At 40.1% G+C, this 21,908-nt stretch overlaps 1 protein-coding gene across 3 annotated transcripts in view; it reads right to left on the bottom strand.

Moving 5' to 3' along the window:
* Positions 1 to 21,908, bottom strand: part of CTNNA3 (catenin alpha 3) — a 414,675-nt gene that overhangs the window by 166,962 nt on the left and 225,805 nt on the right. For all 3 annotated transcript variants that reach the window (XM_041490074.1, XM_041490075.1, XM_041490073.1), the window contains exons 8-9: positions 5,633 to 5,713; positions 457 to 609 (exon numbers count right to left, since the gene is read on the bottom strand). In XM_041490074.1, the coding sequence (XP_041346008.1) occupies positions 457 to 609; positions 5,633 to 5,713 (234 nt within the window). The remainder of the gene's footprint in view (positions 1 to 456; positions 610 to 5,632; positions 5,714 to 21,908) is intronic.

Raw genomic sequence — 21,908 nt, 5'->3', positions numbered from 1 at the left:
GCTCTAAGCTGGGTCAGAGCCCCATTTCCCCTTCAGATCACTGCACAGGTCACAGATTTTCGAAGGCAGAACGATGGCAAACAACTGGGACTAACACAGTGCCTCCTGTACTTCGGGCAGCAGGATCCTGAACACTGCAAGCTAATACTCCCAGAAACACATATTTAGTCAAGTTCCTACTGAACACCTTGGTGGAAAGGCTTACACTGATTTCTTAAATTACAATTCCTCACCATCTAATTTCTGTGCAATAAAATGCTATGCAAGGACAAAGCCCTCTGTCTCACTACATACCATTATAAGTAAATGGAGTACATTTACTATTACACAAGGCCACTTATTTATTCTTTCCTGAAATGCCAGCCTTAACAATTTTTTGATATCTGCCAGCAAAGGGAGTGTTCAGTGGCAAGTCACACCATATATTTCAAACAAGTGCAATTCCGTCAAACATACCTCCACAAGCCTGCTGGTATGTTCTCGAAATATAGCAGCATATTCCTTTATTTCTTTCTCTCTTCCATTTTTAGCAGCTTCAATGAGAACTAGCAGTGGAACAGTGGTGTCTAAGAAGGAGTCTGAGATGTGATCTATAATGGCTTTCCGGAGCTGCAAAAGAAAGCAGTACATCAGTACCTGCTAACTGGAGGATTCATTAAAGTCTGCTGGAATTATTGTCCATTCCTATTTGTAACATAAACACATACACACTGTGCTCATGCATTATTTACACCATAGGTCTGAAACCTATGGCAGCTACAATTTATGTATTATACAGAAAACTGTATTTAATTTTAAGGAAAATTTTAATATGCCACTAGGTAAATATGCCTGTTTGTGTTTGTACAGATACATAAAACACTACATCATGTACTGGTTCTCTTGAAATCAAGGGAGCCAAACAAATATTCCCATTCCTTGATGAATAGGCTACTTAAGTGATTGCACATGTGAAAAATTAGTTAGCCCAGACCTCATATCTCATGGGTATTCTGCCTTGTAATTCAGATGCCAAGGGAGAAAGCTATTTAATTTTACCAAAAAAAATATTAATTTAATCATGTTTGTACTCACAAAATAGCTACATCCCATGATTTCATAATTGCAAAATTACCCAAGTATTTTCTTTCTGGGCAACATAGTCTGGTCTGCAGAATGGCAGCCTTCATGGTAATTATGTCGCTGAGATTACTGATTGTGCCACCTGATAATATATTAGTAGAGCAAGAAGATCTATAAATGAGGCTGGAGTTCAATTTTCTCTGCTTAAATTAATTGTTCTTGAACTTCTAACTTAAATTATTAAAGAAGTACAACATTCTGCTATAAATTACGTGTCTTAAATTAGGCTTCACAGAAGCCTGTAGCTGATCACTGGGACATTACTTCACTTAAGAAATTATTTTGCATGTTACCTACACATGACAGCTGTTCACTGAGATCATGCAGCACTACAACAAACATACCAACTGGAACAATACAGGAAATGCAGCTTAATTATCCTACTGAATTTCCTACTACAAATCCAGTATTTTTGTAATGTGTAGAAAAGATATTGATTGGAACAGAAAAGGACACTAAATGTTTTTAAGCTCATCACACTGTTGCCAAAGTACTGTTTTCACTTGGTGTTTTGCTCCAATGTATCTGTGTGAAAACTCAGTAGAAGTAAAAACTCCTACCACAAGAAAAATAGAAAAAAACACAATCTTTTTGATGCTGCTGCTGTGTTTGTAGGTAGGGCAGTGACCATGCACAGCAGAAAGAATAGTGGAGAAATCTGCTGATTATCAGACAAGATCTGAATATAATTTCCACCACTAGCTTTTGGATAGCCTCACCACCTAAAGTCAGTTCTCCTTGACCCACCAGAGGGACAGACAAACCTTCCAAACAAACAATTCAAAGGCAATTCATGTTCAGAATGGCTTGTTTGTCTCCTAACCTCCTGTAGCCCATCACATTAGGATATACTGTCTGGATACACTGTATGTTCTGCAAAATAATTTACAAAGACAGAGGCTGTGGGATTCCAATATAAAATAGGATTTCTTACATTCTCAGCTTCATTCAGGCTGAAATTTAAAAAAAAAAAATATTAGAAAGTTTCACTACCAGAAATAAAATACATCGAACCTCCCCTCCTGCCAAGTTACCTGCTAAGACTTCTCTGTTGTAAAGGCTCCACTAAAGAAAACAGATCTTCTTGCCTGTTTAAAGTTAGGTACATGAATGTGACCTTGAAGAGTCACAATTTGAAAATGAGGATTCCAATTTACAAAAAACAAGAAGAAGCTGTGGAACCATCATATCCATGGCCAATGACTGATTATCTCCAGAACTCCAGAAGTATTCTGGAGTTCTGTACAGCCCAGACTGCAGGACTTTCACAGCCTTAGCATGGTGTCACTACAATAACCTCAGGCACATTTGTGGTGAGCTTGAGATACCCAATTTCAAACCAGCAGTCTAATTTTCTCTCTCACTGCACAGTTCTTTGCTATAGCTTTTCACTGGTTTTCTTGGCTTAATTAACCTTTCACACAGAAATTATCATTACTATTTCATTCTAAGAAATGGTCTATTCTGCAATTATGCAGCAAATCGCTTCTTCAAAAAAAACAAAGATAATGCTGCATCTTTGCTGAACACAAACAAGTTTGAAATTATGTTCCTGTTGCAGCTCTGCAAAGGAATACATGAAGCTGAGAGTTGCAAAGGATGGCTTGTGTAGCATTAAAGAACAAAGAAATACAACATAGAAAAAAAGGAAATAGACAAAAGAAAAAAGGAATATCTGATGCAATATCTATTTCTTTTCATGCTAATTCTAACAAGCATTTCTTCCATGACTCAGTAAATCTGTTTCTGACTCTGGCCACTTGTAGGGCAAATGCCAAAAGCTAACTAGGCAGAAGGGAGGCATACGAACAAAGGACAGCACTAGTAGTGCCAGCACGCCATGCTAGGGAAGTTATTGTGCTATAATTAAACTTCTTCTCGTATTTTTAAGTGAAAGAGACACCAGTAGAAGAGGGAAAGGAAGGGGAGGATGATGTCTGACTAAATTGTTTTCTTCTTAAGATGCAAGGTCTTACCCTTTGAGCAGACTGGTACAGAAGCATGGACATTTTTTGGCTTTAATATCAAAATGCATTAAAAAATAACACAGTATCATGCCATTTACAAAACATGGGGCATAAGGTTGTCAAAAACAGTGGAAGGTAGAGAAAAAAAAATGCCAGCAGCTGTGTGCAACACTATTCAACATCAGTACTGATCAGCAGAGAAAACTGTTTGCCTCTACTCACCTCTTGCCTAGACTACCCTGGCAAAAGTCCTGGGCAAAGCTCTGAGCAGTTACTACTGAGGGATTTCCCTTTCCCCTTTCAAAGGGGAGCCAGGAAGGTCACCTCTTTTGTGTCCAGAAACAGCTACCCACGATGAAGAAGCTACACAAAAATACAAGACTATCTCCAGGAATAACATTTATTAAAGCAGCCAACCAGCCAGAAGTGCAGAACAACCACAGGAGAAACATCTGTGCAGTCCATTCATGCTACACTGGGAAAGAACTGGGAGGCAAGAACTGAGTGTGGTAATTTCACATAATTACAAACTGGAATGAATAGGCAATTCCTCCCCAAATATTCGTACAGCTCTCCTCAGCAGGGAAGCAGTGATCCAGGTAAAACTGCACACACAGAAATGACACTCACATCTCCAGCACAATGCAAGTACAAATCAAAACAAAGCTGAACAGCTTAAAATCCCCAGAAGTACTGGCCAAGCTCCTGAAATGAATGCAAGTAAATTCCCTTGAAAAGCCAAGAGTTTCTACAGCTCCCAGAACATCCTGTTCTGGGGACAGCTACTTTTGCCTTCAGTCTTGCCAGACACAAGCCTTCCTTCACTCCCCTTGCTGTCATGTGCAAAGGAGCTCCAAAGGGGCCCATGGCATAACCCACAGCCAGGCTGCTGCCTGGGACAGCACCTCTCTGATGGTTTGGTTTATTGGGCACTACTGAAGAGATTTTAAAAATACAGCTTTATAAGGTTTCATCTTTAACCCAAATTTTCCAGAGGCAGTCCCAGTCACAACTGAAAGCAGAACACACTGCAGAGCACAGCCCTGAATGCACTGAGAGAGCCTGATGCAATAGCAGCAAAGCTTCACAGTATCATTAAAAAATACAATATTATAAAAGCTGTTAGAGCAGAGCAAACAACAATTTTCGTGTTTCTTGTAGAATTGCTGGGAGACTGAGTAATGAATGTTTGTAAGTGAAGGCAAATAAGACCCTACTGCAATATCTGCAGGCACAAAATTCACAATTTCATGTCTCCCAGAACAGGAATTAGGCACACAGTAAGCACTCTTCCTAAAACAATTCTTAGGCAATTCATATGTATGAACACAGAATTGGAGGAAAGATATAAAATATTTCTCATAAATGCTTTCCAGTGGAAAAAATGTCAAGAAGCACAGAGCTGTTCTGGTAAGAGGAAATTACTGGTTCTAGATTGACTATAAATTGGGCATGATTACATTCAGCCTGAACACTTTCCAAAGGTTTACAGAAAGACACAAATTGAATCAGTTAACAGCTTTTAACCACTGTAACAGTGTCAATAAAATGTTTTAAGCTGGAGTTTAATTAACTCATGGAAGGAAATGAATGGAAGGGTTCGTAGACACACTGAACTGGTGGTGCAGGTCCCTTGCACTGAACCCATTCTGGACAGAATGTAAGCAGAAACTGGACAGCTACTTAGTTGTAAACACTGTATTTATATTATATTCTTCTCATTTTTCATGGCTTCCCTTGGCTGGTTATGGGAGCAGGAAGGAATTTATTCCTCATCTTGAAGCACAAGCTGGCTTGCAAGACTGAACACTGTTGGGAGGGACAGTCTTCCAACAGGGAGTTGATCAACAGCCCAAGCTGGAGACAGGATGAAAGAGGTGTGCTCAAGTTCTTTGTAGCTGTAAATTTACATAAACTTGGCTGGGGCAGCCTGGCTAAAAGAACTACTGACTTTTTAGGTTTTCTTTCTGAAAAGGCACATTATACACATCCAGCATAATCTGCAGTTTTTCTCAAAGATATTTATTGCAGAGAAAGGGTATAAACACAGCTGATGTCTACTGCTAACCTTCTGCCCTTCACTGAAGTTGTGGATTCTGGTCCATGTCTCACATTAGTTTTAGCTCACTGGGATGTAAAATGGGGGGTAGAGTGTGGACAGGGCATTCCAAGGACCCTCCTGTGTGGTAAGAGTTCTCACAGCTGTAAAGACCCACACATAGTGACTTCAAGGTGTCTGTTCCAACAACCAGTAATAATTCAAGCTTACTGAAATTTAAACAAATCTTGATGGCTAGAGTACATTACTGATATATGCAGCAAATATTCAGACATGCATACGTACACACACATATATTCAGCCAGTATCATTCCAGAGTTTTGAAAACTGGTATGTAAATATTCTGTGGAATGGTGCAATTGTCTTCAATATATTTTTATTATGGAAAAGAAAATATTATTTTCAAAATGCATAAACTGAAAACAGCAAATTGGAAAAGAAACCCTCAAGACCTTTTTCTACCTTTCATTTGCCCAGGTCTCACCTGTCTGCGGAGGTCTCTGGTCTTCTTGCACATACTGTCTATGGCAACATTCAGGGCATTGCTTCTCTCTGCCTTGTCAGTCTGCAATCAAGGGGACAGAAAACAATCAGTGGCTGTCTGGGATCCCTCAGCAAGCACATCTTTTGTGTCCCCAGTGCATCAGACCATTTGCTAAAGCATACATGCTGAAGGACTTTTCAAATTTTTCATACATTTCAAGAGTCAGTACCACAATGTTCACAGAATGCCAATCTGTGATGTTAAGCATAATTTGCTGAATCAAAACACATGCTTTAGAAGCAGTATACAGGAACAAAAGAAACACTTCTTAACTTCTGAATTGCTGTAATACTCCCAGTGTAATCAACAACACAAATAGAATTATGATGACAGTGATGATGATGGTGATGATGATGATTAATAATAGTAATAACAACAATGACAACAGTAATATTTATGGCAATCCTATTCACGTGAAACAGGATTGCCTATTCATAATTGGGTTGCCTAGTACCCTATTCATGTGAAAAATAATGTTCTCTCTCTACAAACAATGCATAAATTCAGGGGCCCACAATGCAGCGTGGTTATGCTTTTGTCTGTAGCGTTCGTTTTCCTTCTGTAAAACAGAATGGGTGAATTTTTAAATGTTGCAAAGCAAACACTGTCCATGAAAGGGCAATCTCTTCATTCCATAGCACATTCATCCTCAGCACCTAGAAGATTGAGCTCTTGAGATATTTGAGAGGCCTGAAGAGAATCAGTTTTATTTTCTAAACAATTTTAATTTTTTTTATTTCCACCTATAAGCAAAGTGTTTCTATTTATTTGAAGAGTATACTTCACTCAGCTTTTTTTCCCCTACAATATTACAATAATACTTCTGTGCCTACTAGCTGGTTTGGATTTTTTTTCCTGCTAGTACAGAAACAACATGAAAATACAAAATGTGTGATGAACTTTGTTTGCCTAAAGCAAGCAATCATTGCTGACTACCTTGGACTGCCCTGGCCTAGAGGAAAGAAGCACAAATAACTGGTGCTTTACACAAAGCCAGCACACATGACATCTACAGCACTAAGAACCAGGCTCTCCTAAATGCTAAGCAATAGCTATGTACAATGACCACAGCATTCACCAAACACCAGAAGTCTTTATTATGAACATGACTGTGTCATTTTATAAATAACATTAACATTAATATGGAAGTAGTAATATCGTGGTAGACACCCACGAGTATAAGCTTATTATCTATGTATCATACTTCAATCAAGAGTTATTTCCTTACTAAAGAAACCTGTGAACAGGACAATATGCTTAATATTAAAACTAAGACTAGAGGTGGTAAGAAAAGAACTCTTACATTAAAATTGAATGTGCAATGTCATAAATGCCTTGAAATTATTAGCACATTCTGTATCAACTGAAAGGAAAAACTACTTTAAAAACTGAGCTAGTATTTTCAGAGAGATTTAGAAAATCTCCTATGACCTTCTATCTCTGAAACTGGCTATAGTCTTTGCAGGGAACAGATTATCAAAACCAGGTCTTGGGGAAAGACCTTAAAACCTTCAAGGAATCCCTGGAGCTGGATACTCACTTTTGTTCCACAGTAATGCCATAATTTCTTGTATCAAGGCTTGCATAGGAACCAAAATAAACAATGACTCCTCTATTATGCTTTGCAAGCTCTTGTCAACCTTGACAACAAAATGATCCCTTCTGAACTGCCAGGTAAACAGGGCCAGGAAAAACTCATTGGATACAACTCAGCTTATGCCTATGCATTTTCAGACTACAAAACACAGTGGCGTATCCCTTGAAAGTTTTATATTTAGAGCCTATTTTACTACAAAGACAAAATCGTTGTAAAATACTGGAATATTTTTCAAATTCCCTGGTAATCTGTAACTTCAAAGGTGGCCAGTAATGATACAACTGGCTTTCAGCTAACCTAAATCTTTGAAGCAGCTATTCTGAAATAACCTCAGACAGCAAGTGGCATAAAATATTGAACAGTGAACAAGATAAAAATACTTTATTTTCAAATTCTTAACATAATAGTCAATGTTTAGAAAGCAAATCTAACTATAGATGAAGTTATTCTTCACCTCATGTTTTCCCTAAGAAATAAAATACACCACAAATGCAGTGTAAATACAGCTTCAGGCTGTAGAATATGGACAGGTCCAGACTGCAAGTAACCTCGTAACTGCAGACTCTCCTTCTTCCCTAAAGAAACTTAAACATCAAAAACCCCACACTACTGTTGGGATAAATCCTATTGACAAAGATTTCTAAACCATGGGCAGTCTTTTTCAGTCAGGGGAACAGCTGGCTACAAAGTCTCCTGTGGGAACACTTGTCCTGGATTAGGGCAAATCTGGGAGAAAACCTCCAAAGGGGGCTCCCCCAGAAAACAAACCCACACAGCCCCTTCCCCACCGGTTCGGGAAGGATTCCTCGGAGAGAAGTGGAAAGAACCTGTTTATTTAACAAGCAAAACACCCCCAGCACACAAAATGAACAATACCAGATGACAACACTCTTTCACTGATCTGAAAAGGATGACAAATTCAGAAAGTCTTTCCTGGCAGTGGTCACTCTGTTGTCGCTCCCTCCGGCGCTGGGGATGGCTGCTGCAGCCACAAGATGTAAACTCTCGGTGTTTCCCAGGTCCCAGTCTGGAGCAGGTTTGGATGGTTTCAAAAAGGGAAGGGAAAAACAGTCCAGGGAAAAATCTGGACCGCTTAGCTAAACTAACTAACAGAAGCAAAAAGCAAAAGCAGAGCGGGAGCCAAGCCAAGCCAAAAGCCAAAGCCGGACTATGTACTGTCCCGTCTCTCTGTCCCGCCAGCCGTGGGGGAGCAGGCTGATAACAAACCAAAACAAACCTTGCTCTTCAGAGCCAGTCTTGAAGGCACAGTACATCACATCCAGCACCAACAGAACACACGATTGGGGATACAAGCATCATACCCTCACCCTAGGACAACACTCAAACTCTGGTGGCCTCAAGCCGCCTTCTCCCGCTCCTGTCCGTAACACTCCCGGGAGCTGCAATCCTCTGTGGGTGTGCGCTCCCCCGCAGACTCGGACTCCACCTGCGCCTGACACTAACAGCCCGAGAGCTACACCAGATTGCACTCTTGGATAACCAAGAATAGCAGATGTAACGTTTGACAAGTGTCCTTTGAAATGCTGGCACAGTGAAACCAAAGGTGACCTGAGCACCTCCACACTCGGCAGCGTGCAGCTGTCTCACTCCCCGGCCATGGAACCCACACGTCTGCACTTAGAATACTCTGCATCTGCTTGACAATTAAATCCTTCTGGTGACTGCTGTACTTCAAAACAAACACGCCTATCCTGAAACAGTTCCTTCTTTGTACAGCGACTGAATTAGGAAAAGGGCTAGGAAAATTATGCATATTATTCTGGGTCTGGATTTTAAAAATCAGGCAGCTGAGCCTTTCAGTTATCCTACATTCATCTACTGTTTTTTCCTGTAAAATATATGTTATAACTACGAGCTATATGGCTCCCTTGTGAAGATCCTAAAAGAAATATCCAGTTCCTATTTCAATGCATTTTTAACATATGAAACATTTTACAAGCACTAAGTCACAGTGTTATTAATATTCCACTGAGTGAAAGTATTTTTAATTAACACTGGATAGCCTGAAGATAAATGCTGGCTACTGCAAATAATACAGGCCCATCTATTTCATGCACTGGCAAACAACATTAGTTGAATGTTTCAAAAACCACATGTGCAGAAAATCTTTCCTGCTGGATTTCCATTTAACCCAGGACACACGTACAGGCAGATTCTCAGTCGAAACACATGGCCATATCACCACTGGTTTTGATGGAGTTAATTTCTAGCAGCAGGGGATTGTGATATTCCCAGGCACTGCAGGCCCTTCTGCACCCCAAGGCACACAGGTGCAAACCACAACATCTGTACGGCCTTGCAGGACTCAGGAACCAGTCTCCAGCCAAGCCTCTGTGGGTACATGCCAGCAGTTGCCAGTGGCAACAAAGACTACAGGAATTCCCTAAGCTCCAGACTTCACTGAGTTCTGATCTTAAAGGACTATATAGATACTCTGAGAAAGGTCTTATTTTCACTTTATTGATACTTCTGAAGGCCCACAAATGTTTAGCTGATAGCTGCACTGATCAGTAGAGAATAACGAAGATATGGGCAGAACTACTTAAGTGATCATCTAATCTCTTCTAGTACTTAGGTCAATATTCTCATATTTAAAGGTCTGTGGCCAGAAGTTAAGCATATGTTTTGTTTCATGGGATGAGTTTGTTCCCAATTAGTCATTGAACAATCCTGGGAGGAAAAAACCGAAAAAACCCCTCCAGTCTACTGGTATGATTTTCTTTGTATATCCCACAATGACAGAATGGTTTGGGTTGGAAGGGATTTTAAAGCCCATCTCATTCCAAGCCCCTGCCCTGGGCTGGGACACCTCCCACTATCCCAGGTTGCTCCAAGCCCATCCAGCCTGGCCCTGGAGGCTTCCAGGGATCCTGGGGCAGCCACAGCTGCTCTGGGCACCCTGCGCCAGGGCCTCATCTGCCTCACAGGGAAGAATTTTTTCCCCGTATCTGGGCTAAACCTGCCCTCTGTCAATTGTCTCCAGCAGCTGTACCATGACTCTGTGATAAACAGCTTTTGATGTCGTTCTATGTATCCAAGAACAATTTTAGTTAAAAGATGACTAGCACATTTATCAAAGTAAGTTCACTAGAGAAATATTAAAAAAAGATGCCAAGCTAAAAGGTAAACACCAATCAATACTACAATAACTTAAGAAATGTCAGAGCTCTAATTAAATGATTGACTGTTTCAGCCTCTGTGTTGACCGCAAATAATCCTACACTCAGCAATTAGAGGGTCCTGTACCTTGCACCTTAATTTAAAAAAAAAAAAAAAAAAACAAAGAAACCAACCTCTCACACAACTTGGGTAGGACATTAAAGTCTTTATAGAGACACCAAGCATTTTATGTCTCTTGTTACAACTGAGCATGTAACATATCATGATTTTTTTTTGCATATGGAATTTATAAATGGTTCTTCTTTTGATTTATGAAGTTACTGTGAATTCTAATCAAAACCATAAGATTATAAGAAAACTGTAAAAAAGCAATTTTACAATTTGTTTTGCATGATGAAACAATCTTGTCATTACTTGGGACATTTCCACACCTCAATTTTTTGTGCAATGACAGGATTTTTTTTTCGTACGCAGCTTATAGAAACTCTGATCTTTCAAATCCTGTTGTGGAACAACAAAGTAAAGACATCTACAAGCATCTGTCTCAAAAAAGCCCCAAAGAAGCCCATAAGCCTTTGTAAGGGAAGATCCAGTTCAATCCTGTTGCAGTCCTCATTTATCCCAGCTGCCAGAATTGGTTAACACCGTGCTTCAGCCACCAGTAACTAAATGAAACTAATACCACTTCCTACATTCTTTGCTAGGAGGGGACAAAGGATTTGTTACCTTGAAGGTCACACAGAGAGAAAAAATTCCAAGATGGCTGTTTGGCTATGTGAGAAATGCCAAGTGTGGGGCAGAACCTCCTTGCATTCCTTTGTACCATTCTGGATACCACTAGGCCCTGGGATTTGTCCCTTAAAGGCAGAATTAACTTAAATATTATTTTACTCTTCAAATTTTCAGCTTGTTTCTCAAAGTGCAATGTCCAAGTAAAAACCAAGATTGCTTGTTGGAGGTGCCATGTCTGGTTAAATACACCAAAACAAAACCAATGACCTTCTCCAAACCTGCAGGACTCAGTGGAGAAGCCTGTGTTGGGCTGGAACTCAGAAATGAGCTGGCTGTTTACAGTTCTTCTTCTTATGTATGTGTCACATCTTCAAACAAAGTGTTTTAAAGACTTCCTGGTTCCCCATCCTGGAAGTGGACAGGAATAACTCCTTGACCACAAGCAACCTCACTGAAACATAGAACTATTTAGATGCATGAACAATTATATGCACAGCATTCATTGCCTGAGAAATCTCTTACACGAACATTTCAGAAGTTATTCAAGGAATCCTCTGACAAGGCAGTTAAGGCAGAACCTGACATTTCTGACATTTTTCCTGTGAAAAGGTAAAAGCTCCCAGGCCTTTTCATACAGCATTTCAAACCCTATTTTTACTGTACATCAAAAGCTTGGAAAGGGAAATTAATTTAGAAGTATATTTATTTCCTTTCTTTTTTAATACGGAAAACACAAATTAATAACCCACAAATATTTTAAGTTGAAAACCACTACCTCCACTCAGTGACACAGATTCCCTACTCTTAACACGCCCACCCCAGTGTGATTTTTTTAAAGACACCTGGCTCAAGAAAACCTATTTCTGTGATAAACAGGTAAGCATATTTTTTAAAAAGGGATATGGAAAATCATATGCAAGTGAGCAAATAAGGACTCTTTCATGTGGAACTGTTTCTCATTATAGAGAGGGCTTTTCCTCAACAGCTTCAATATGAGATTGTCATTTTCCTCCTCTTCAAGCCTTCATGGAATACTCCCTATGGATCTAATGCTGTGAGATGTGAAGTGCCTCATAAGAAATTAATTACCTCAACCTCCACTGCTACAAATGGAGCACTAAGGGCTCTCCTTCCTGTGTCAATTACCCTTTTCCAATCAATATGCAGGAACAGCCTAGAATTTAAAGCCTCTCAGCATAACCATTTTTTGGCACTCAGTTACATATAGTTTGTAATACTGCAAAACAAATTTTAAATTTCATTCTAGACAAGCACACATTAAACAGTCTAAAAAACCCAGAATTTAGAATGCAGAACCCTTTAACCATTAGCAAGAACACTGAAACACTGAAATGTGCAGATCCCAATAACCCTAAAATCTCAGAAAGCACGATGTTGCTGGGATATGCACATTGTATTGTTGTGGTACAGGCGGTCTGTAGCTGAACAAGACAAATCTGGCCAGGACAAATCCAGCCCAGCTGGCCTGGCTCATTCTGGAAGGGAGGCAGCAGAGACCTCAGGAACCCTGCTGAAGCTGGATGCAGATACACCAGTGGCTGGAGAGCTGGACAGGGAGAGCTGCCATCCCTCCAGCTCTCTGAGCCAGGATATCCCAAGGCCCCATGGAAAGGGCAGCCAGAATAAACCCATGGCTGTTTGCTGAGGCCACTCTGTGTGCTGTGCTGTGCGCCTGTCTCCAACCCATGTCCCTACATCACAATATTGCACATTTTAATCCATTCTCCAAAACACTGGTGCCAGTCAGCTGAAGGTGTGGAGGAATGGCCAGGCTGTCTCAAAGGACAAAGCTGGAATCTTTATCCCTGGGATAATAAATTCTCTTGAAATTGACTGGGATCCAGTCATGAGAGAAGATGAGGCACTAACACTATTCTAATTTTTTTTTTTTTTCTTTCTGATACGTAAGACAAATATCTCCTTATATCAGTTTTTCTCCTACTTTTTCACATTGGGGATATTAGAAAAGTTCAGCACAACTCCAAGTTGATCCTGAAAAAACACCCATACTTTTTTGGGGAGAAGTGTCCCAGGAGGTGCATGTGTCATACCCAGCGTGGTGGGAGAGCAAGTACAACCATCGTCTGCTAACAACCATCACTTACTACTCCTAAAGCAAAAACCAAACACCACAGGCACTTCATATTGAAAATATGGCAGTCTTAAAACTTCATAGAGAAACCTTAAAGGCCAGTAGCACTTTATTTTGGTTTGTGTTTCAACTCCAGGCCTATCAGAGGAATCAGCAGGGAGTAAAAACGACATTAAATTTCTTTTAATCTGATGTTACTGTCATTCACAGATGATGCAGGAAGGAAGGGCAAACATAAGTAGAAATAGAGCAATACTATTGAACTGACAGCAAGAAGTACACTTGAGGTTAATCTGCCTTTTACTAAGAAGCAATTTTCTAAGTTTCTAGTCCACACTAGTTTTTAATTGAATATCCCTCTACCTTCAACCAAAGTGTTCTGGCAGTTTTACAGCAGGAAAATAGAAAATTAGTTGGAGAAAATCTCATTCTACAGCAGCAGCACAAGACTTTCCTATGATGAACTATCATATAAATTGCTTGGAGATTATATGCTGTTATGAGAAAGAAAAAAGGGGATGGAGGGAGAAGAAAATTCAAAATAAAATATAGTACAGTTGCTGAGACAGTCCTTCTCATTCAGATTGTTTAAAACTCTTAGCTGTACTTTAAATCTGAAAGTTACAGTCTTAAACAGCAGCCATAAATAGGGAAAAATGTCCAGCACCAAGCCATTCACATTCTGCCATACCATTCACATTCTGCCATACCTAGGGACAGACTGAGTTAGTGCAGGTTCCAAAGTGGCACAGCAAAGGCACATCCTGCCTTTTTCAATGAACCAAACAAAAGCTTACTGTGGCTTTGGAGGTGGCACAATGTGCTACACAAATAGATTCCTGTGCACTTAAGAGGAGCGTAACAACAGTCAAATCAAACAGCATTATAAATACATATACATACAATATATTTGAAAATATGTAGGGTGGCTAAAGAATTGTATTTCTATAAAGAAGTCTTCCAAATCCTCACAGCCACTCCATGCCATCCAGTACCCTCGTGCTTTCTCCTGCTATTTCCACTGTACCATGGAGAGATAAGGAAGGTAGAACAGGAAAATTAAGCTTGCTGTGTTGACACACTCATTACTCTGGGAAAATCTCTATGATACTGTTCATGATCACTCATAGAACAGACATGCTGTGCTATTTCTTTTAACAGAAAACCGAGCACACTCTTGTATCACACTGGATGGGTAATGAAGATTGAGTTCTCTGATTTTCACTCCCACATAACTTTAACATTTCTGTGTAGCTCCCCACAAGGAAGCAGCTTGAGATAAATATGTGTGGACGCAGGACAGAACTTGGCCTACAGACAGGAACCTTAGAAAACAGCTACTTATCCAAGACTTCAGCTCTGAACCAGGCAGAGCTTGGTAACTTCAAATAACACACATGCTATGGATGTGGCTCTGTTCAAAACTGTACTTCTAAATAAAAGTTAAATGCTGAAACCCCAAACAGACCAAAAATTGTAATTCCATTTAATTATGTATTAATTGTATTAGTTAATCCCTTTGTAATCCAGAGTAATTAATTTAATTTAACATCATGCTGTGATGCAAGATGTGAATCTAGGAGGCTGGAAGACACTTCAACATGTGCAGTGAATGGAAGTCCAGCTTTTAGGGAAAGGTCTAAGTTAAGTTCTCAAATTTACAAGTACTTGCACTGAACACTATCCAGCATCCAGTGTGTGTGCTGAGTCCAGACTGCAGACTGTGAATTCCTTTGATACTTGTCCAGTCTGCACAGAGGACTATAAGGTAAGAGGGAGGAACACAGGGGATGATCACAGCAAATGGTAGCTGATGCCACCACCTCAGTGGGTGAATTCAGTCACTCCCAAACAAAACACACCAACACCACGAAACGGCTCCAAAGTGGTATTCCTAGAAACTCATGACTTAATGCTTCAAACACTCAGCTACTATTTAAAAATTCACTATTGCTAGCTAGAGATCTACTCTAGTTCAGAAAGTTTCTGTTGTTGGCACTTGTGGGGGAAGGCACACAGATGAGATTGGTAGAAGAGCACCTGAACGATGCTTTTACACTGAGGACTGCCAGAAAGGGCCCTTGCAGAGCCATTTACCCCGCAGATGGATTTGCAGAGTGAGAAATCAGGGCATTACTTGGACTGCGTGATTAGACTCGCAGCACAAGCTTGAAGATCCTGGGTTCCTGTGCTACAAGAGAGAAAAAAGCCCTAATTTGTTAAAAGTAGCAGCTACCAAATGGAACAAGGGAGGCTGTATGTGATGGCATGCAGGGAAGACAACTGAAAATTACAGTCTCCTGCAGGGCTGGGATCTGCAGAATCCCGCATGAGATGAGGAGAGTCTGCTATTCAGGGCATATTCCTCTGCAGTCCTATGCAGAAATTCCCTGGGCTTTTTCCCTATTTATTTTCACACAGAAAAAACCCCAAATATACCAGTGGAAACATTCAAACTCAGCATGCAATATTTCTGACATTCCAACATAGCAATCATACTTCATGCTGCAATTTCATTTTCTGAGGACTTTTACTTTAAATGTTGTCGAGAACTTTTGTCTAAATTGAAAATGCAAAGTTGCATGTTTATATCTTAAACTATTCACATCTCCAATTAGCCAATGAATTAACTTACTATAAACGAACCTAAGTTTTCATGTAGTTGTCATCAGCTCCATGAAAGAATATAGCAAAAAAAGGAAAGGAGAAACACAGACTCCTAGACATAGCTAGAACAGAATCAGTAGGAAAGTCATTAGGAATTATGTTGGGTAAAGCAAAAGTATTATAGAGCTCAAAGACCTTTTTCCTTTAAGATTTATACTAAATCCTTCAACTTTCAATGAAACTAAATCCTTCAACTTTCAATGAAATAAATTAAATATTTAGGTGAAATCTAATGAGTAACCTGTTGTTGCTGTAAATGTGTGCTACTGAATTTCATGTGAAGTTTAAGAAATGTTACAAATACAGCCAGAAGATTAAAAGCAAAAGGTTAAGTAGGATCTTCATAAATACAGTTCCCTAGTTGCACATGAAAATTCAAACATTTATAGTTTGCATTTCTATATAAATGCATATAAGATCAACTTACACTAAAGAAATATTCAGGTTGTGTGATCAAGGTCTTAAAAAGATGTGCTGTTTGCATGCCCTAGAAGTGGGCACATTCATACCCCAATGCGTAAGACATGAAACGTTTCCGTAGGAAAGCCACCGAGTGCCTGCTCTGAGCTCTCCCTGGCTGCTCCTCAGCACAGTGTCAGGTCAGAGCAGCTGCCACCACCTCAGTAACCCTCACCGCTCGATGGGCATTTGAACAGGAGCAGCAAAGGGCAGCCAGGGGCAAAGCCCACCCACACTGCCACTTCAACAACAGTTTACTGCTAAGGAACTCTCTTTTATTATTTTCAAGTGCTTGTGTTTGCTCTAGCAGAGGCAGCCAGTTACCACCTTCATTTCTTAGCTGGCAGATAGTTTTGAAGTTTCCCATTCCCCAGTAATTAGCGATGAAGTGCCACCCTGCCAAAAGCCACGCTGCCCCCTGGTTCTTCCCAGGAGCCGCAGCATTTAATGGCAGTGCCAGTGCAGGTGGCACCCAGCAGCCACGCAGAGCTGCAGCCCCAAATGCCAGGCAGGACTGTGTAACAGGCTCTGGCTGGTGCAGGACAGCCGCTGCCAGCAGCTCAGCAGCTCCCCTTGCCCCGCTCAGAGTCCTCTGAGGAGCCGTGGGACACGCTGCCAGCAGCGAGCACCGGGCAGCTGGGGACTGAAGTGGCCCTGACCCTGCAGGTCTCCCGGGGAGAACTCACTGGGCTGCTGTGCGTCCTGCTGGGGCACAGGCGCTGGAGAACCCTCCTCCTTCACCCGCTCCTGCTGCTCCGAGGGCTGCCGCTACTGCTGTGCATGCATCTGGGTATTCCATCACACACAGATACGTTCTTCAAACACACCACAATCCTCACACTGAGATATACAAAAATAAATACAGATGAATGTGTCAGACTGTATTTAGCTTACACTGTAAACCCACTTTGGACTGAAAGAGCTGCCACAACTGCAGGCTGATCTGATGAGAGGCTCAAAACAACAAGTGTACAAACCTCTCAATTACCATATTTGAGAGCCACGTTTAAACATTCCAGATCAAAGAAAAGCCAATTTTATATTAATTTGATACATAAATACTGTTAATAAGTTCCATGAAAAGAGAATCATTTAGTAAAGCTGGGAGCATGATTCTGAGAATGAAGATAATGTGACACTTACTAGATATATTTATTTTACTTCAGACTTCCATGAATAAAATACTTGCTATTACTCTAGGAACAGTATAGCAGAATGGAAGCCCTCTTCTGTAACTCCTCCCCTCCACCCTGTTCCACCAAAAGATATCCTGACCTCCCTATTATAAAATCACAAGGAGAATTGTATGTTTGTTTGTAGGGGAGAAAAAAGGGGAATCAATTCAAATATCAATCATTGACAAAAGTATAAAACACATTAAAAGGCCCAGTGCTGAAAGTATAACTTCAATTTGGCATCATCTTTTGTATGTAAATAAATACACTTTCAAATGCACTTGCTGTATGTAATAAACTTCAGGGAGCTTCCAGACTGCCACAACAAGCATTGCCTAAAAATAAAGGCTGGAATCCTGCTTTATTAACTTACTACAATTTTCACATGGAAAGTATACATTTAAACACCTGCTTTTCAGAGATATTCAAGGGTGCCATATGTTCATTTTTAATTAGAGTATGTCTTCCAAAGTAGGCAAAATACCTCTTCAACCACACGACAATATTATATATTAAAAACAAGTAAAAATAATCATTCAACAAAACCACATGAATGGGATTCAAGAAAACTCTAGAGCAATTGTACATGAAAAAGCTTTACATCAGATTGTGCTTATAGCCTCAGTGAAAATGGATGCTGTAGTAAACCATATTACTTAAAGCACAACGCTGATGTGACACTGCATCTGCAAGGAATGTTAATAAGAGCAAAACCAAAATCATAAAACAGTGAGAATGGGAAAGCTAAGCAGAAAAGGCAAAGCCAATATTCCAGGCAAGGTTTCTTCTGTAATTACCAGAAAGAAATTAAATTATGAATTATGGAAGAGTTGTTTCCTACTCAGACAGCATGAGAGAGAAGGATACTTGAAAAGGAAATGAGTTTGCAGAACCAGGGCTTAGTTTTGCTTGCTTAAGACTACCAAACTCCAGCTCATTATTTTTTTAAGGTTACTGATACACTTCTACACTCATCCATAACAACAGCAAATTAAATATAATACACATTTTTTCTACACTCAGGAAACCTCAGGTGGGCACTATCACATAAGGGCACTGCAGGCACACAGATACTGAGCTGAGGAAACCAAACCAAGCGCTCAGGCCCGACAGCCACGAAGCTGAAGGCTCGTGCATCTTGGTGCACCATTCAGCCGTGCTGAGCTTGGCAACTTGGCTGAGAAGAGCCTCGATGCCTCCAGATGGTCTTTCTGCTAATCCAGGCTCAGACATACCTGGCTCCTCACACAGCATCCAATGGACCTCTGACAGCTGAACAAAGCCAGGGAGAACCACACCACTGAAGGCAGAAGATGCCAATAACTGGGTATGCCATGATGCCTGCCCTGTATTTCTCCTTGCCTAAAGACATTGTGTAGCAGAGCAGGTGCCAACTAAAAGATTCTCTGGCTTTGGGGGAATCCCATCAAATCTCTCAGTACAACTACTTGTGCCCCAAGTGATCAGAAGAGAACAGCAGACAGAGCTGCAGGGCACTGGAGCTATGTCTGATTTACATCACACTGAGAAAAAGGAGAAAGGAACTTCATGTTGCAAACTACACAGTCCAATAGGATGACTTCATGTAGCCCATACTGGCCAAGTCCAAAGCCAAAAGCTGACAGATGTCCAACAGAATGTGCTTTCACTAAACCATCATGGCAATCCCGTAGCACTTGCAAGCATGTAAAAAAAAAAGCATTGCCTCTCTTAAATTTAGTCAAATTTTAAGCAATACTGGCAGATAGAGGTGCAGGAATTGGGACAAACCAACTCTTAAAACATGTTAGTTAAATCCACCATAAGCAGCACAACAGAAGTGCTCTGAGAAGTCCCTGACAATGTATGGACAATAGGCACTGGGAGCTTCTGGGTATTCTTAGCCATGTTTCAAGAAATTTGGAGAGGGAAGAAGGTTACTGTAGCACCTGCAAAAACTTTAGGTGCAGGTTTTGTTTAGAACAAATGAGTGCATACATGCTCTGCTCACTTTGTGGCTGTTTTTGCAGCAAGCAGCCAACACTACCCGAGTGCCAGCAGAAATTATGAGCATGGGGGAGATCAAATAGGCTGAAGGAAATACACTAAAATATCCATTTACTCGTCATGCAATAAAATGATAAAGATCCCATGTTATATAAAATATCTTTAACTACTTGTCACACTATATATTAAGTATGACATTTACTGAAAATGTTGCACTTTTAATTTTGCATTCTGACCAGTTTTAAAAGTAGTTAGGTGGCAATCACAAGGTTGGGAAATGTGCAGTGTACCAGTAAGTACTATGTTTTTAACAAATTTCATCTGCTAAAAAATGATCCAACCTAATGCTATCCAATATCATTCTGAAAGATAAATACACTCAAATTTTATCTGTAACCTGAGCCTAAATAAAACCAAGACAACAAAACTGAAAGGTTCAATGCATTCAGTGCCAGTTGAAACAGCTGGTAAACCTCAATACACTGTACGCAACTTTGCTGACAAAGCTAAAAAAAAGAAAATAAGGACAAGCTTTTAAGCAGCACAAACAACACTTTGCTTTCATTTTCATATATAATTGAAATATCAAAGAGAAGCATACTCAGGGGCTCTAAATTATATACTATGGAAATCAGTGATGAAACAAAAATCAAGGAACTCAATTCCAGCATCAGTGAACATTCAACATGGGGCAGAGAATGACAGGAAATGCCAGTTCTTGCTACCTTTAAATTTAAGAGGTTGTTTCATACAACACTGCCATTTCTGAACTTACAAAGGACTAATGAGAATTAAAAACCACATCATCACTGAGAAGCAAGTGCCTTGTCTGTTTCAATCCTACTATGAAAAGACACTGCCTTACAATGAAGGCACTGACCGACTGAGGCTGTGGCAGAAAATGAACAGCTTCCCACCTTGGGAATAAGTTTAGTAATGGAAGAGAGAGTTGAACAGGAATGAGCCAGATGACAGAAAGGCATTTTGGAAAGGAGCTCTGAAGACAAAATCTGTAATTGTCCATGGGTTTTCTTGTTGTCATATTAGAGAGCAATGTGGACTTGCAATGCAGGGCTTTACCAAGAAATTTTTCTCCAATCTTTTGGAAGAAAAACTGAAGTTCAAAATACAAAATCTTTGTTAAAAATATGTTTCAGCTGTTGCAGAAGCAGTGAGCATCCTCTGTAGTTAGCAACAGTTAGTTCTCTGTCATTAGCAATTAGTGTCCTGTGACTCCCACCCACTACAACACAGCTTCCACAAAACATGGGTCACGCTCCTTGCTCATAATGATATATATACACTGTTGGAACAGGTAAATGTAAGAAAAGACTGATCCAATTTTTATTCCATACTTAAATGAGACCAATTTCTGATTCAATGCATTTATTAATAAGCCAGAAAATACCCTAAATTATATGTGTGCACAATATGCACCTATTTACAGCACAAACAACACTGGCAACGTTCCTGGAATTTGTATTTAAATTAATAGGAAATGTTGCTAAATAGAAAAATGCTTCTAATTTAACTCCTCTTCTTAGCACCATGTACTGTAAAGTGACAGGAGCCAGCACAGAAGACTCAGACTGAAACTCTAAAAGCTGGTGGTTCCTACAAAGGATGCCAAGTACTATCTGTGACCTCATGAAGAATTCACCTCCTCAAGTTTTGAGACTATTCACGTTTCTAACACACTCTAAAAAGCTCTTGTGTTTCTGGACACTTGCCAGAACAATATTCAAACCTTTCTTATTTTATTTTGCTAACAAAAGTCTCATTCACCTAAGGCTCAATGAAGATAACTTGATTCAATTACAAATCAAGATCAATACGTTTTGTAAAATACATTTCCTATCTGCAGACTACAAAACACTGTGCTAAAGAATAACTAAGTCCCACTTCAGTTTAACAGTACAAAATATGTAAACATTTGCAGATTCTGCTCAAGTCTATAGATTCTGTAGTCTCTTTTATTCTTTACACCTTAAATACAACTTGGACAAGTCAAACACTTTTGAAAACTACACTTGTCATCCATTACTGAGTCTCTCATTAATATATATCTCACATGACATGGCCCTAGAAGTACAGTGATGCCTGTTATCTGTGCATGCCAGCTAATGATTTTTTGCCACATCCTCTGAGAGATTAAGGTAGCTCTCGATAATGGAACGCCGAAGAACAGCTACCCCTAGTGATCAGAGAGGCGGGAGACGAACTTCAAAGTCCTTCTTTGTTTACAGCCATTTCTCATTTTCCTCAACGAGCTTGTTGCCAGACAAAGGGCACACACTGAGCAAAGACAGCACTCAGTACCCAAAAACATATTTGCATTGCAAATAA

This window comes from Pyrgilauda ruficollis, unplaced genomic scaffold, assembly GCF_017590135.1.
Source record: "Pyrgilauda ruficollis isolate IOZ18807 unplaced genomic scaffold, ASM1759013v1 scaffold98, whole genome shotgun sequence".
Taxonomy (NCBI): Eukaryota; Metazoa; Chordata; class Aves; order Passeriformes; family Passeridae; genus Pyrgilauda; species Pyrgilauda ruficollis.
Note: the sequence above shows the minus strand (reverse complement) of the source record. Positions and strands in the feature narration are given on the sequence as shown.